This window comes from Sabethes cyaneus, chromosome 2 (genome assembly GCF_943734655.1).
Source record: "Sabethes cyaneus chromosome 2, idSabCyanKW18_F2, whole genome shotgun sequence".
NCBI lineage: Eukaryota > Metazoa > Arthropoda > Insecta > Diptera > Culicidae > Sabethes > Sabethes cyaneus.
This window is the reverse complement of record NC_071354.1, coordinates 132340558-132358107: the sequence shown is the minus strand read 5'-3', so window position 1 is coordinate 132358107 and position 17550 is coordinate 132340558. Positions and strand designations below refer to the sequence as shown.

The following is a 17550-nucleotide window of genomic DNA, read 5'->3' as shown; positions in this document are numbered from 1 at the left end:
CGACCAAAAGAGAATGTTAAATATCAATGGAAGAAAAAATAAAAAAGACGACTGACTTGATTGGGTCGTACTCGATCAATGGTACGGTAAAAATTACTCATTAATAGGACTTTAAAAATATCCTGAGGAGACAGATCAAAGAATTCATGGGGTAAGCCCTGCTATAGCTTTCAAGAATATCAATCATTTTTGTACTTTTCACTATTCTATTGACTTTTAGTGTTATTCTTCTGATGTTTATTGAACCAAAATGCAATATCTATTTATGAAAAAAAAAAACAATCTAGTCTTACTAGTTTCAATACTTTCTAATTCAAGAAAAAATCGTAGATACACGCACTTCCAGCATAGTCATCGCCACAGTATTCGCATGTCCTTTTCATATCAAAAATTGCAGTATGTATTGTCTTTATTTACTTCATGTCGGTTACGGTTACTACAAAACATCGCCATGCTGTCAAAATGACGCGAAAAGTTTTCGTTCAAAATGCATATTTAGCAGAGATCACAACCTCGTTCGTAACGTAACGCCAGCCGCTGCTGAGCATTATGTTATTTACATTATGCTAAATAACACCAGTAACACAGCAGTTAACATCGCTTAGGTTGAATGCTGCTCTGCCATTCATACTCTTATATTATTGTCCTGCAATTTGATTGATGTTTAGTTAACGAAACGATATGAGGTTTCTACATTGTTGGCAGTGATCGCTTGGAATTTTTGCCATGTTTATGTACTGCTTTAAATACTAAACGTATTATCACATTTCACGCTTAACTCTATTATCTAACTTATGCCATTGCAGTAACAAACAAGAATTTTTAGTCGAAGTTATATTAAATTCCTGATCGATATCAGACCTGTTTTAATTATGTTTCTCGAGGATTTGGGTATAGCCTTAATCTACAAAGTATAGAGACGGCTAGCTTGCACAATGTCTTCGGACCGGTACCGGAGGTGGAGATTTTAGTCGATCCTTCAAGTGTATCGGGACAGGGATGTGCGTTTCCTAAATCAAGTGGTATTAAACAATTTGATTGTGGAAAAATTAAATTCAAGAAAAATATACTAACATGATTGCTTTTGGGAACTCGTCTCCAACCAGTGCTGCGCCTCCAAGTAGGGGAAGGTTTTTCCGAAATATCTTTGGAATTATTTTTGCGTAACTGATGCTGATGTTGTTCATTGCGATGGGTGATTAGAACATCCTGTATCAGATCTGTGGTGTTAGCTGGAAGGTTGTTTGGTGACGAGGCAAATGAAGGGTCAAATTTTTCCGTTATAACGTCACTTGATTCACTAGAGGAACAACTATGAACTTGAGCTTGACCGGCTTCGCTGGGGGTGGGACTGGCAGTTCTTTCATTCTCGTCGCTACTGCTAGCCGTAGTCAGATCTGGGAGCGTTGGGGAGTGTAGGCTTCGATTGCTTTCAGACTTTATATTTACCAGTCTATAAAAATCTCGTGTAAAATTTGTACAGGCTACCTCTTCATCGTCAGAATACGCTACCTGAAAGCAAATTACAATGAGATTAATTACACAATCAAAAACTTTTTCATTGCATTGCTGGTAGAAGTTGAAAGACAATAAGCTCTCAACAATAAATCAATTGCAATCCACGCTACTGAAAATACATGACTACTAAAACAAATTAAGTTCATTAAAACTTACTTGCTCTTGTAACAGCGTAGATACGTCTTCCGTTTGCGTTTCGTTCGTGGTGAGAAAGCTCGAGTTCCATATCCATTCGTGGCTGTCTTCCTCCAAGGCCGTGGCCAGTTCCTCTTGGGACATACTCCAGTCTTCCATTTCAGCAGTACATGGCTCCGCAGATACTAGCCACTGTTCTGGTTCCTCTGGTAGTTCCGCCAGGTGACTATCTTGCGCCGGTTGAGGCTGGCCGGAGCTCATCGTACAATAACCCTCATCACGGCTTTTTGCTGGGCTTGCGGTCAGGGCAGCATTCTGTGCCTCCAGATCTCGTACTCGGTTCTTGAGTATAGAAACTTCATCCCTTAGGCAGTCTTCGGCTACCAGAGCATCGACCACCTTTCGCATTATATCGTCTAAACAGGCTTCGTACTGTTTAACTCTTTGGTGTAGGGATTTGTTTTCACTTTGAAGAACTAGCAGACTATTTTCCTGACGTTGGAAACGAGCCTGAAATAACAACGTTTGAAATTATTCTCTACCAGAAAGCAGAGGTATAAATAAATAGCGAGATGAAATACCTGTAATGTTTTATGCTCCCGGCAAGCTTGTGTCGATTGTTTATCCTTTGTCTTAATTACTTTATTCATCCTAAAAAGAGTAAAAATAATTACTTGCATGTTGTTGGTTGTGAAATGACTACCTATAAGGAACAAAATAGTAATAAGAAAAATAAATAATAAAATAATTCAATCGATGGAAACAATTTCGAGTGTGCGACAATGAAAACAAAAATAATTTTTAGATCAAATCAGTCTAGGCTAACTGACAACCTAGGCGTACGAAACTGGTCTAACAATTCAGTCAATAGATTCGGTTTCTGAACAAAGATTATTAAGTTGTATCAAACCTCAAACAAAGCAAATCCAACATTTATTTTCCTTCAAAATCAGCTGTTTAGCTTTGTCAAAGATTACACTTTTACCTTACATTTAGTTTACCCGCTTCTTATTACAAATCGTCCCATTAAACAGGCGCAAAAATTGATTATATAAGAATGTCGAATACAATTAGGGAACAGGAGAAAACTTAGTCTTTCATTAAAATCGGATTTTTGAGTGGAATAGTATGTATTGAATCATAAAGAATTAATTAAATTTGAAACAAGTCAATCGTAGCGAATATTTGATTCGATATTTTAATGCATCTCTGTAGCTATCTTTTGTAATGATGACACAGCGGCAAAAAATAATAATGTATAGAATATTTTGTTTACTTTTCCTAAATTTATTTGCTCGACATCCTTATTCTTTTTCACGGTAGCAAACAGGGTAGTCTGGTAGTCATGTACAATCACCCATTTTTCGAATTCGGTTTGTTTGCCGAGAGATTATTGTTCATCACAACGAGAAGAGCTGATTCTGTTCAAACAAGGGATTTCCGAGATGTCAATCCTCGACTTCCTGAGAGTTACGCATTAGGGTTTCCGTTGTACCGTCCAGCATAGCCGAGTTTACAAATTTTGGAACAAGTCTCGTTTAGAGAAACACTGACTTTACTGGTACCTAGTTTGAGTTTTCCTGAAGCGACCAGCAACCCTACCTTTTATTTTCGCATAAACCGTGCAAAAGAGGGAGGATGTATTTCACTTCCCCTTTCGGCAAATATTTTACTTGTCTCCCGTTATTCTGCTCTTCATATGCGATTTTGCATTTTGATAAGTTTGTAATAAGATAGAGAGCAGATGCAGTACTTGTACAAATGTTTGAAACTAGCTGTTATTTGCTAATAGCAATTTACCTTAGAAAAAAACCTTCGGCTTAAATGCCACCCATGATATTTATTTCTCGACAAGTTAAGCAAATTCCTTGAAGCAGAACATTTGTCCAATTTAAGCCGTTTTAAACATTTCCAATCAAAAATCAATATCTTGTGCTAAAGGTTGTCTTATTACCTTACAAATTAAAAAAAATGGTAGAATAGGCAGAAAGGTTCAAAAATAAAGAAAATTAATAAATTGGAATTCCTCTACTTGCCTTCAGAAATTTTTTTTTCACATCATGAATCAGACATTTCAAACCTTTCATTTTTTTCAAAGCGACATTTTGACCTTTATTGAACTATATAAAAATACCCTCTATTTAGACTAGATTTCAATTTAATCTGTATCAGTTAGTACAACTTTCAAACAAAATTCAATAAACTCAAATTGAAATTTGGTCTAAGGGGCTAAAATATTTTATTTTGAAGAAGGTGAAGAAACTGTCAAAGCTTAGGTTTTGTGATTTTTAAAACTTTTTTCATTCAAAATTTTTCAGAATATACATCTATGCACATAAAAATTAATTTGTGTCTATCTGTATGTTCCTTACAGAACCGAAAATGGTTGAACTGATCGGAGTGATTATTCGTACGCTTCGGGGTTTCGGGTACGGTACGGTTTTCGGGGTCGAGTAAGGTTCTTATAACAGTCAGAAACCCCTCTCCCCTCTAGGAGGGGGACTCCCATACAAATAAAACACAGATTTCTGACTTAAAATTAAAAAAGCAGAAAACTTATCCAATTTAATTCTACTATGTGTAACACATAGTACAATTAAATTGGATAAGTTTTCTTCTTTTTTAATTTTAGGTTTCGTATTCTACTAAGACGCTCCAAAAACTTCAGACAGATTTCTGCATAACTCGAGAACTTATAAAGCACATGGAAGCAAATGTGCCTAGGTATCGAATTGTATATCTTAATCTCTTTAAAGAACAAAGAATTTTGAGAAGCACTAGTTATAAAATAAGGTGTTCTAATCTCTGCCGCATTTCTTGTATCATATCTATGGATGTCACTTCCCCTTATAATTCGATCACACACTAATGAACACCATTGACAAGAAAACATTTCCTTGCTTCACCGACAACCATTGCAAAGCGTCCAGCATCAACGTTGTGGAAGTGAATCTATTGCATCGCAAAATCAAACGCATGATTTTATTTTGTAAACGCTGTAACCTCGATATTTGTGATTCATTCGCTAAGAATAATATGGAAGCGCAAAAATCTAAGTGAGGAAAGATGATTGATTTATAGAGATGAAGCTTACTAAAAGTATTCAACTCTTTTTTCGAACGACAGACAATCCCGTACTTCTTGGCAATTTTTTTAATGACATTGTCAATACGGGTATTGATCTTGAGTTAATGTACATAATGAATGATAGAGGCCCTAATACACTCCCCTGTAAAATCATTAAAAAATATCTTTTGAGTTCTGTCACATAAGTAGCTTTCAAACCAATTATATGCAGTACTCATTATTCCGAAGCGCTTTACAGTTTGCAACAAGGGCCTTGAAATCGTTTCAAAAACACGTTTCAAATCCAAAAACACCGCAACAATAGTATCTTTACGCTCGATATTCTCTTTTCATTTCGCTAACACCAAATTCAATGCAGTTTCACAAGAATGATCTTCCCGATATCCTGATTGCTCTGGTAGCAAATCGTTATTATTAATATAGTTTAACAGCTGGCCTTTCACAACAAGCTCTAACATTTTCTCTAAAGTGTGCAACATATTGATAGGGCGAAGCTCTTCGGCTTTAATCGTCCCAGCAATTTTTTGAATCGGAACCATTAACGATTCCTTCCAAACATGTGGCACGTGCCCATTTTAAAATGATTATTTTAAAATGATCATTTTGAAATGATTCATTTATTAGGCCCAGCAGGCCGTGAACGAGTAAGGAGAGGATCACACCCGCTAAATTACACTATTCGCGAAAAGGTTTTTCGCAAAATGGTATTCCGTGTTATAGTCAACCGAGAATTGGTTTTCCGCGTAATGTTTTATAATCCCGATGAATATTTAAATATTATCAGCTTTATTGTATCTGGCGTAGTAATGGTGGGAGTTGTTTTCTACTTCACTGTGAGGAAAAATTGAAAACTTGATATCAGACTAGCCATGATTTCATAATTACGTAACTGCCTAAATGAATCGTATAAGGTTGAACTCCTCATAAACTTGCAGAGCTCGAGATCGTGGCAAAGGTCATCAGAGATTTACGATTTATGTACAGCATAGTTTAATTTGAAAGAAATATTCCTACAACTAGAATAATAGGTTGAATCTACTCACATTTCTAAATGCTCCTTAATTTCCTTTTCCAGCGTTGGTGAATTACATTGGCTCTGAAATAAAAAAAATTATAGCAAATAAATAACATGAAGGAATGAGTATGAAGAGTATGATATTGATAATATGCTATTAGCTAAGGAGTATTTTCATAAATTTAGTCATTAGTATGCCGAGAATTAAAGTGTGAACGTCAAATCAATGTATATTTTTCAATAATTTCCTTCAAACAAGACCACAACAAAATACGAAACGTTCTGAATGTCAAAATATGAGTCATTTTTGGTTTTACCTAGAGCTGCATACTAAATAATGACATATTTTGAACGGCATATTTGTATTTGTTCTGATAAAAACCACAATCGAATCTTTTGTTATATCCAGCATGCCGCAACTGGTAATGCCGGTTCTAGACCGAAAACTAACTTATCTGCTCCAGATCTTGATCATGCAAGTTCATCAGCCCATTAATTTCCGGTTATACCAGAATGGCCAAGAACCCAAACCAGATAGACGGCAGAATGCTTAGTTCTTCTAATTGAGTGTGGCAGGCGATGAATGTTTTGGATTTTGAACTAGCCGCCTAAGGAGCTTTCATAGCGACCTGGCTATCAAAACAAAAGTAGATAATCAGTTCTTTTCTTTCTAAAGTGCAGCAAACTGAGCTTCGCACATAATTGCAAAAATTTCAGCTTGAAAGACGGTGCGGTAACTACGAAAAAATCAATTGATTACTATGCATGATGATGACGAGCAGCCTTCAAAATGGAGGCGAAAGATCCTTTCTGCAGAAGAATAGGATATATGCCATCTATTCCAAAAGATTTGAATGGAGAAAAACTGTTTACGGCCCACTAAATCGCTTCAGTTGTGACAAGTCTCCGAGTGAAAGCCCATTCCACACAACCTGAAAAATGACTATAAAAGAGACATAGCAGTATTTCATTGTCGTTTGCCGTTCGAATTTCGAATGTTATCAACATGATAAATTTTCGATTTTGACAATATTTTAATAAGGCCACTTGTCTCGCAGAAACTGGAAACGTGGCTTCAGAACCTGTACTATCTCATGCGTGCCGTCAATCGTAGAAGCTTTGCATAGGCTTTCCGGGCCTGCTTAAAAACTTCCACACCATTTCTATACCTAAAATATCAGTCAAAAGCAAGACAATGACTGACATTTTAGACGAGCAATTCATGAATGAATTGTATTGAAAGGTAGACAACTGAGAAAGCTAAACACCGTCAGCAGCTTAGTGCCCATGTCCATGGGCTGACAGATAAAAGAATACTACCAGGGGTAAAACTGTGTACGCTAAACGTGTTTTATATTCGCCTTCATGCAAGGCTGTCAATTTTATCGAGCACTGGTTATGACATCTACAGCCACATCCAAGACGATTGATGACTCAATCGTTGGTTCGGATCTTAGAAATTTCGTCGCGAGATCCCAGTCAGAAAATCTGAGATTTAGAATTGTTGCAACGTTCAACGTATATAAAGCAATAATCAGATATTGGTGTCTCGTTTGAAACATGCCATTGTGCCAACTCATGACTGATCCTATATAGAGCAGAGTGTTATATCTAACACTTCCTCTCTACCAGCTCGTATGAAATCTGTATAATTCCCAATGTTGAGTATACCACGGATGGTCCTACTCAAATGTTCTTAAAACAGAGCCTCCCAAATTGATAGCCGCCCCAAATGAAGTGAATGGCATTGGTATCACTGCCTGCAATGCGCGGAAGCCACACCACATTTAAAATCGTCACTGCCCTACTAACAATTTGGGTTTTATTACACTCTTATGATGGCAATAAGATCAAAATTGGTCTTGAAAACCGCCATAAGAATACAATAAAAGTTACATTGCTGCTTGGGTGGGGACATATCATCATGTAATAAGTATGCAGAGCAGTAGACGGAGCACCAATGAACATCATCCACGACGAAGTCTACAGGTCTACAAATACAGCGAGTAGTCAACTCAGGGATGAGGCATGCTCGTATTGATCTATGCAACAATTTGGGCATCAAACGAGGATTTGTCATGCTAGCTTTGCTGAAAGTAGTAAAGTTCTGGTTTCCAATAGCCATCGAATGAAAATACCAATTGCGAAAATATGGCTCCTGAATAAATGCAAACCATTGCACCAGGGCTATAAAAAGGTTTTCATTGCATAAATGCAAATTAGCTGCTCGTTTATTATGTTGAAGTTTCATTTATGCAACTCTAACTGTTTAACTAGCGGAGTATGGAACGACTAGGTGTATCTGCTGATGCCGTATGCTGGTTTAGATCTTACTTGACTAACAGAAGCTTATGTGTCAAAATAGGGTCAACTGTCTCTAACCGCTTTTCGAACCAATCTGGAGTCCCGCAAGGCAGTAACCTCGGCCCGCTACTCTTCTCGATTTTCATAAACAATGTGTCATGTTTACTCCCACACGATTGCCGACTATTTTATGCTGACGATACAAAAATGTTTAAAGTTGTTACGTGCCTGAACGACTGTATGGAACTGCAGAAGTACTTGAATACGTTTGTGAACTGGTGTGCTACTAACCGCTCAACACTGAGCATAGAGAAGGGTAACGTAATCTCATTTCATAGAAAACGAGCGCGCATTGAATACAACTACAACATTTTCAACCACTGCCTTCTCGGCGTACAGTGTATAAAGGATTTAGGGATTATTCAAGACTGTCACATGAATTTTGTATAATAAACATAAACATAAACATAAACATAAACATAAACATAAACATAAACATAAACATAAACATAAACATAAACATAAACATAAACATAAACATAAACATAAACATAAACATAAACATAAACATAAACATAAACATAAACATAAACATAAACATAAACATAAACATAAACATAAACATAAACATAAACATAAACATAAACATAAACATAAACATAAACATAAACATAAACATAAACATAAACATAAACATAAACATAAACATAAACATAAACATAAACATAAACATAAACATAAACATAAACATAAACATAAACATAAACATAAACATAAACATAAACATAAACATAAACATAAACATAAACATAAACATAAACATAAACATAAACATAAACATAAACATAAACATAAACATAAACATAAACATAAACATAAACATAAACATAAACATAAACATAAACATAAACATAAACATAAACATAAACATAAACATAAACATAAACATAAACATAAACATAAACATAAACATAAACATAAACATAAACATTATGTTTATGTTTACAAAATCCCCAACACGGATCGGTCAGTAAATTGTAACCAAGCCAATAATACAGTGGTATTCCGATTATATCTACATCTGGTTTAATCTACACCCGATTTTAGGTACCCCCGATTTTGTTTACCATTTAGACCCGGTTTTATCTACCTTTTTTTTAATTGTCATTTCAACCATGAGGCATGAAAATTTGGAAGATTTGATGAATTTATGAATAGCAGAGAATATTTCTTTGTATTTTATAGTTTACTATATGGCAGCTGTGGTATGTAATTATACACAGAAAGGGTATAATAATGCTGAAGTCAAATACGCAAAGTAACTTCCATTTATTTTGTAACGCATATTTTTAACATTTCATAATGATCCTTTTTGAGTTTTTTCTATACCGTAACGCTAATGGGCACACCCCGTCTCCGCTATGAACAATGGTTGTCATCTTTCTTTCTTTAAAAATTCTAATCAAAAGATTATCTTTCTTTAAAAAATCATAATTTTTGATCCATTGAACCGATTTTAATAATTTTATTACCAAATAAATACCTTTTATTTACCATTTTATTAATGAGTTTTACAAGTAAAAAACAATAAACTGATTCAATTTTTTTTTATGATTGCAAAAACATTTTTTGTAGGAGCCTCTTAAAATCACTTAAAACATTTAATATGTTCGTTTTTTATTTTATCATTATATGTATTATATGTATTATATGGCAAGCTAGTTGTTTACATACGACATACGACAAAAAACAGACTTGTAACATTTTTAGTTTTTGAGATACTCTTTTTTAAGGAATAAAGATGTGTAAATGCAATGGACTCGCATGGTGTTTTATATGAGACACATTTCTTTGTCAAAAACCCCTTTTATTACAAATAAAAACAAAAACCATGCGTCTCCATTGTATTCTCGACACTTTAGGAAAACTTCTTGTGAATCTTTTCAATGTTTTTGCGATAATAAAAAGAAAGTTTGGGCTTCAGTCCAATTTTTTTTTCTGAAAAGTTTATTAAAATACTTTCCATTTGGTATTAACATAATTTAAATCGGTTCAATGGATTAAAAGTTATGAATTTTTAAAGAAAAAAAGGTGCAAAAATGGCAACTTTTGGGACCACATTGACTCCGAAAAGAGAATCCCCAGTACCAAATGAAAATACGGATCTAAAATTTACTGTAAAGGAATAAGTACACAAAATTTGAATAAAATCTGAGCAATTTTGAATTTCGATGTCTTTTACTATTATGAAAAAAGACATCGAAATTCAAAATTGCTCAGATTTTATTCAAATTTTGTGTTGACAAGCATTATGGCTAATGGTTGATATGAATAAAATGAGCCCTATGCGTAAAATTACGCTGAAATAATACATAATTGAAAAAAATGATTAATAATAACAATATTTTTTGTTCATTTAAATTATTTTGGAGCAATTTATTTTTCCCCAAAATTGTCTACTTTCCAAATATATCTACCAAAAATTTTCGGATGGGTAGATAAAATCGGTAAACCACTGTATTGGCAAAAATAGACTTAGTGTATTTTTAGAAATGGTAGTGGGATAATATCAGAATGTTATTCTCACGAAATGCTAGGGACAAAAAAATCGACCGTACCAGAGCCCCGTTTGGTACAGTAGGATCAAGCTAACCAAAGTGCTCCGTTTGCGGCTGCCATGTTATCACCCCTCCAGCCATTTAGTCATCGGCAAAGAGTTACACCTTGACTCAGGGGCTCCTGATTTGCTGACGGCAGGGTCAGGTCCCGTGGCCAAATTTTTGACGTACGACTACGTCTTTCAGGAAGGTAGCCAGGGATGGCCAGCACCTCAACTTGCAGCGGGTGCGAAGAGTGATTCACACAGTTCTCTCAGCGAATAGCAAGGATGCAGAGGTATAATCATTAGTTCACTGGCTCCTAGATGCAGTGTAAGTGGCAATGGAACTGACGACAGCGTCTTTTCTTCTCCGAAACACCGCACAAAGCGGACATGAAAACAACTACACTGCCACTGTGAAGACCCCAAGTGTGGCTTCACTGTGAGATACAAGTGTAACTTGGCTGTGCGATCCTTACTGTGAATTCACATTCACACTTCATAGAAATGTAGGGTAAGGTGGTGCAGAATGTTAGTTCACCTATAGTTCACCAGCGCGCTGCAGCGGTAAAGATACTGAGAAGTCACTTGGAAGCAGTTTATTGGGGAGTTCGCTTTGTGTTGTTTCCATTTCGATGAGCTACACAGAAATTGAAATGCTTCTATGATGCATGTCAATGAATGATTTTTTCGCGTGGAGCTGGCGGTAATAAGATATTTCATATTTTTATTGCCGTAGGACTACGTCTTACCGCAGATTGCCAAAAACTTACTTGCACAGGACAAATAGCTCTAAGCGGACTTTTTAAAGATTAAATAGTTGCAATCGTTGATTAATAATATTTAGTCTATTTCCAACGCATTTACATTCAATTTTTTCATTTCAAAAAAGGGACTCGATTTTAGCACGGTTTCGATTTTCGCAACATAGGCGATACGCCGTTGTTGCCTAATTCGAAATCCTACTGTATTACAAATCACACCTGGTTATCCGCGCTCTTAGAATACCATTCTGGCCCGATTTTCGAATAGGTTCTATTGTTGCCATCAACGTAAAAACCAGTATAATCAATATATATAGAATGCCAGTGTCGCTGCAGTGCGCGTGGTAAACATCATACATATTCAGATAATGTATTTACAGTACATATGCATATGTGTGTGTGCCTGAGATTCATCAAAAGGGGAATCTCATTGTCAAACTTTGACAACCAGTTTGAAATTTCGAATATGGCTGCCAAGTAATGTGATTGTAAACTTCGCTTGCTTCAAATTTCTGAAAAAATCGGTGCAAAAAGGCGCAGTTTTGGGATTCAATTCATCCGGGCGAAAAGAAAATTAGCGTTTAAAAACATTTCACTGGCATGAAAAGACAGCGATGAGCGCACTGATGACAGCACCATCCAGCGCACAGATAAAGAACAGATAAATAACAATGAGCAACTTTGACAATGAAGTTCCCGATTCACAGACTTGATACAGATTGTTAGCATCATGTTTACCACAATGAGTCCCGTAGAAAAACAGCGACACTGGCATTCTATATATATTGATTCTACTTAAAAACCGCGTGGGTTATTCCAAACTACCATATAAGGAAACAAACTCTCACTTCTTTATTTTTGTTTACAGGACTTAACTAAAAATCAGGCTAGCAGTTTTTCTCTATTTCATTATCGCTAAGAACTTTAGTCATTATGAAAATTTATTGTAATTGTAATTTATATAATTATCTCGATATTGGTGTTTATGACATATACGAAATAATTTTTGATTTGATTTTTAACGGCTAAACATTTAATTATGAATAAAATACACCAATGTTGCATGTTGTAGTATAATCGACACATTTAGTTAATAATCGAGTCCGACGTGATTTTGTACAGCTATTTTCGCGGTATTAGCAAGTAGGTACTATCTAAAAACTGACATGTAGCATGTAACTTATTTTTATAATTTTCCCAACATTAATGTTGCCCGATGTTTCCAAGAAACTTTGGCCACACCCCACAAATATTAGGATGGCAACAGAAGTAATATTGATCAAAAATGAACAAGTCGCACCTCAATTAACATTGACATTATTCTAACAGTAGGCGAGAGTAGTCAACAGTGAGTCAACGGGAATAGCTAAGTCATAAAACAAGATCCATGATATTTACATGGAAAGTGAAGTTTGTGAACCTACATCGTATAATGCAGTTTGAGAAAAAAATGTTGATTTTTAAATATATTTTTCAACAAAAATCAATTTTAGGGGGTCAACATAAATTTTTTGCAATCATTTTTAAGTGATGTTCAACAACAAATACATATTAAATTAAAACTAAAATTACTGCACGGCATCACATAGTAATAATAGTTAATATTAAAAAAAATATTGTCCGCTAGTTCACTATTTTTTATAAAACATTCCTATTAGCAACGGTGACACACAGAGACGCGGGGACACTTAGACATAGCTTTCATCATGCATATTTTTTTGATTTTTTTTGTGTTCAATTGCATTAATCCATAGGGATAACCTGTAAATAAATGTGTTAGTTAACACTCCATTAGTCGCGCAGCTAAGCACAATGTAATTTCTTTTTTCTTGTTCATTCAGGTATATGCTTCAACTAATGCTTGTGGGATATTAATTTATCAAACATAAGGTGTTTGTCACAAGACAAGCCAATTGCATACGTTGTGTAATTTCTGAGAAAAAGGTACATAAAGTTTGAAAATTGCGTTTTTCCAGGAGCGGCGTTTTATTCGGCGAGGTTGTTTTACGCCGCACTGGAATGCTTATGTGCATTTCCCAAATCCTTCACCGTGCTATTACGTTCCTAACTCATTGTTGCCATTCTATAATTAAAACTAATTGACGCATCTAATCGTGCGAAAGAAATTACGTAACATTTGTTGACATTTGCTTCCCATTCACACTGCACCATAAGCGTCCATCGATGTTCATTTGAAGTGCACACTAGTCTATCGGCGTCGTGCTGACACGATATAATTTGAGGTCGTCAGCATAATTTCAGATTTTTAATGTCACACACAATGGTTGATAAAAAGAACAAACCGTCAAGCCCCCAAGACACTATCTAATCTAGAACAGAGTAGAGTAACCCTCACCAACTTGCACTAAGGAGCTTCGTCCCATAAGATAACAATATTAGTTTCTAATAATATCTTTAGCATTTCAAAATGATATTTTAAAAGACCCATAACAAAAAATATAATACGGTTTCCAATAACAAACAATACAAAAGTAAATATTAATTTGTTAATTTAGGAGCAATTCATTTGTGATATACGTAAAGCAGAGATTCACTGACAGTCTTTAAAAGTCCTACGAGGAAAGTAATTGGAAGCCTATTCCTGGGGTTGAAAAGTATGACAAAAGAAAATTAAATAATAAAAGCTTTAACCAGCGAAAATAATTATTTCCACTCAATAACGTGCATTTGGCAATGACAACGCTTCCTTTTTCACGGAGACATCACAAATGTATACGTTTGTCAATACCGTTGACTGGTTGCTCTGCTTCGATAGCCTATTGTTCAAACCGGAAAACACCATCCGATTCTGACACTCGAGCTGTTACCAACGGACCGATAGCCGTCTATCGGTTGAACATTTCATAATAAAGCATAGAGCTACAGCAAATAGTGCACGTACCATCATGTATCGGGTCGAAAACTGTGAACATGGTCTTCAAGCCAGACGCCCAGACACAACACAAAAGGTAAATACACCTTCGAAGCAGACATATACAGACCGACGAGGCACATTGTAATGTAATATGTAGTATCCAGTTATTGTGGCTGAATAGAAATAGTATGAAACTGTTCCTTATTTGACGCCTCTTGCCTAAAGCTCTTAGCTCTATTCGCTTCTACTTACGGTACGTACCTAAGTGAATTTAAAAATTAATTGGCAACTCGTTCAAATTGGTGAACAATCAAGTAGAGTTACTGTTTCGTGTGAAAAAACACAAGAGCAGCTCTAGTGTATGTCATTCCATTGCTAATAGTCAAGACAGATAATTTCATTAAAGATCAATAAGGTTTTGATAAAACTTTAAAAACAAATTCCGAAATTTGCGATTTTTTAACAACTACGTGAAAACCGAGTGAATAAACCGTGAAACTCCTACGAAAATTCATCATCACTAATAAAATATTTTAATGAATATTTTTGAATCCTTTATGATCAGGCCGGTTAGATTACACAATTGTTGCGTTAGTTTATGATAACATATTGCTTATCCGTTCAGTACAATTCAATTCCTCTTTTTCAATAATGTAATGATTGCAAACTACTCTTAATTAGAGTTAGTTACGGCCCTGTCCAAAATGGGCAGCTATGTACAATTTATTAGTATTTAAACAAAGTGCATTTAAACAGGTATAAAAGTGAACTAAAAACAAAAACCACGTTTCACTTCTTTCGAGAAGAGAGCAAACAACTGTGGTAAGTATCTAACCGCTTCGTATGAAAATACACCGAAATCTAGGAAAGGGCTCCACACTGATAACCGCAGCACCCTAAAAAATGTTTCCTCGCATTCGATGCCTTTGGAGTTCGTATTTCCTATTTATCGTTCCACAAGCGCCAAACTGCCGCACATAAATCATGGAGACGTCCAAGGGGTTCCATTTGAAAATCGATAAATTGTACACATCTTGAAGGACTCGGTGTGGCGGTGTACGGATCACGATTTACATGAGCGATTTTCCCGGTGAACGTTTGCGGACAGGAATGGAATAAATGAGTTAAGAAAAAGATTACGTCATCGTTAGTTAGTACGGGTGATAACGCTACCGTGTTTGATAGGGACTTTTTTTTAGTTTACTTTTTTCATCTTATGTTAATTTACATTTTAGGAAACAACACTAACATAATCTAATAGCGAATTTCTTTATTCAATCTGGATTGGAATTGGACGATTTTTATTTGTCAGATAGGAGCCAATGAACACAAAAAGTTCATCCAGTTCCAACCCTGACTGAATAAGCAAGTTTTCCATTTCCTACCATTGGTTCAGAAATGGACATTAAAAATTGATTTGTAAACTTTCGTGAAAAGCAGGAAGAAATATTTGTACTAAAACGTAAACACTGATAAATTCTTTTATAATTTTTCAAATTTCACTATCACTATCACTATCTTCTTACAAGTCGACAGTCCGACTCGTTTTTTTAGATATGTTGTATCTCATAGATCTTAACCAAAATTTGAATTGCTATTCAAGTGTAATATTCGCTTTTTCCTATACATAATATTTATATACGGCTAAATATTTCTTTCGTCCATTACGCTATAGCACGACAGAACAGATTTTGGTAGGTAAAAGATACTTACTTAGTACGAACGACTCAACAGACATGATTACGTTTTGTCGCAGCATACGAATTGGAAAACTTGACAAACCTAAAAGTATTTATTTTTTAAAGAATGAGTTTCATCACTAGACACAATCGCGGACAAGACACTTCTAACTCTTACAAAATGTTAAAATAAAATAAAACAAATTACTTTAAACTTACACGTCGACCGGTTTCAGGCATCATATGCCTATCTTCAGGACGAGAGCCGATGTCCAACTGATCACTGTGTCGTTATTGTATCATCATCGATGCAACGTCGTAGAGAGAGTGAGAAAGATGTCACAGCTTAATTTTTTCTTATAAGATTGAAGAGAGGCGAGATTATTGGTGCGTCATCATCATTCATAAGCGGTTTCGCTGCATTGGAAATGAACATTGATTCCCAAGCATTAAGCAATGAAACCTTCTTCACAGCCTCTCTTCAATCTTATAAGAAAAAATTAAGCTGTGACATCTTTCTCACTCTCTCTACGACGTTGCATCGATGATGATACAATAACGACACAGTGATCAGTTGGACATCGGCTCTCGTCCTGAAGATAGGCATATGATGCCTGAAACCGGTCGACGTGTAAGTTTAAAGTAATTTGTTTTATTTTATTTTAACATTTTGTAAGAGTTAGAAGTGTCTTGTCCGCGATTGTGTCTAGTGATTGTGGTGCTCTTACGTTGCACAAAAAATTTATTTGTTAAATGAGTTTCATGCTTATTGAAATTTTGCGCGCACGTGTTCCTCTCTTCCGATATAATTTACACTTCTATTAAATTAAAGCGAAAATGTGAAACATGCGCTGGGTGGACAGACCGCCGAGTAAAACCATTGCCCTCCTTGAAATGCACCCTATTAGTAACGTATTCAGGAAGTTACGCTGTTTAGCGCTTATGTACATCGGCTATATCTACACAGAACGAAAAATAGAATAATTTGTTGAACACGTAAAAAGTCACGTTTATGTTTCCATCAAATAAAACGCACATAGCACAGAGATACATTTTTATTTCACCGTACCTAGTACATTACAATAAAATAAAATAAATAAAATATGACACGAAATATAACATCTTTGACAAAGTTCCTGCCATGTGCATGTCAACAAACGTAATTTTACAGGATTTGTTCAAACTATCTATTATACATATATTGTTGTTCAATTTAGACCGAGAGAATGCTACACTGCAATTTAGTATTTTAACTGCTAATTTCAGTAGTAATTTCACTTCAGTTAACTGAATGTCGTTTACTGTCTAGTATGTATATTGCATCAATTACGGCTTTATATATAATAAAGAAAAACGTATTATTCTTTCGTAGGTAAGGTAATAATAACACTTCAATACAATAATCAATAGAATACAATTACCTACAATGAATAATGTATAATAACTATGTAATAATGTATAAATGTAATAACCACTTTATGCCAAGTCAAATAGCGAAGCCATCAACTACATTTGCTGCCTACAACGTGACACAGAAATTTTCGGTAGATATCCGAGGGGCTGCAAGGTTGATT

The 17550-nt window shown here is 35.2% G+C and overlaps 1 protein-coding gene across 1 annotated transcript in view; it reads right to left on the bottom strand.

Annotated features, from left to right (window-relative positions):
* Window positions 1–342: 342 nt before the first annotated feature.
* The window catches only part of LOC128734958 (uncharacterized), a 52759-nt gene continuing 35551 nt past the window's right edge, over window positions 343–17550 (bottom strand). The window contains exons 4-8 of the mRNA XM_053829376.1: window positions 5784–5836; window positions 2235–2304; window positions 1675–2163; window positions 1075–1512; window positions 343–1010 (exon numbers count right to left, since the gene is read on the bottom strand). Coding sequence (XP_053685351.1) covers window positions 924–1010; window positions 1075–1512; window positions 1675–2163; window positions 2235–2304; window positions 5784–5836 — 1137 coding nt within the window. The 3' untranslated portion in view covers window positions 343–923. The remainder of the gene's footprint in view (window positions 1011–1074; window positions 1513–1674; window positions 2164–2234; window positions 2305–5783; window positions 5837–17550) is intronic.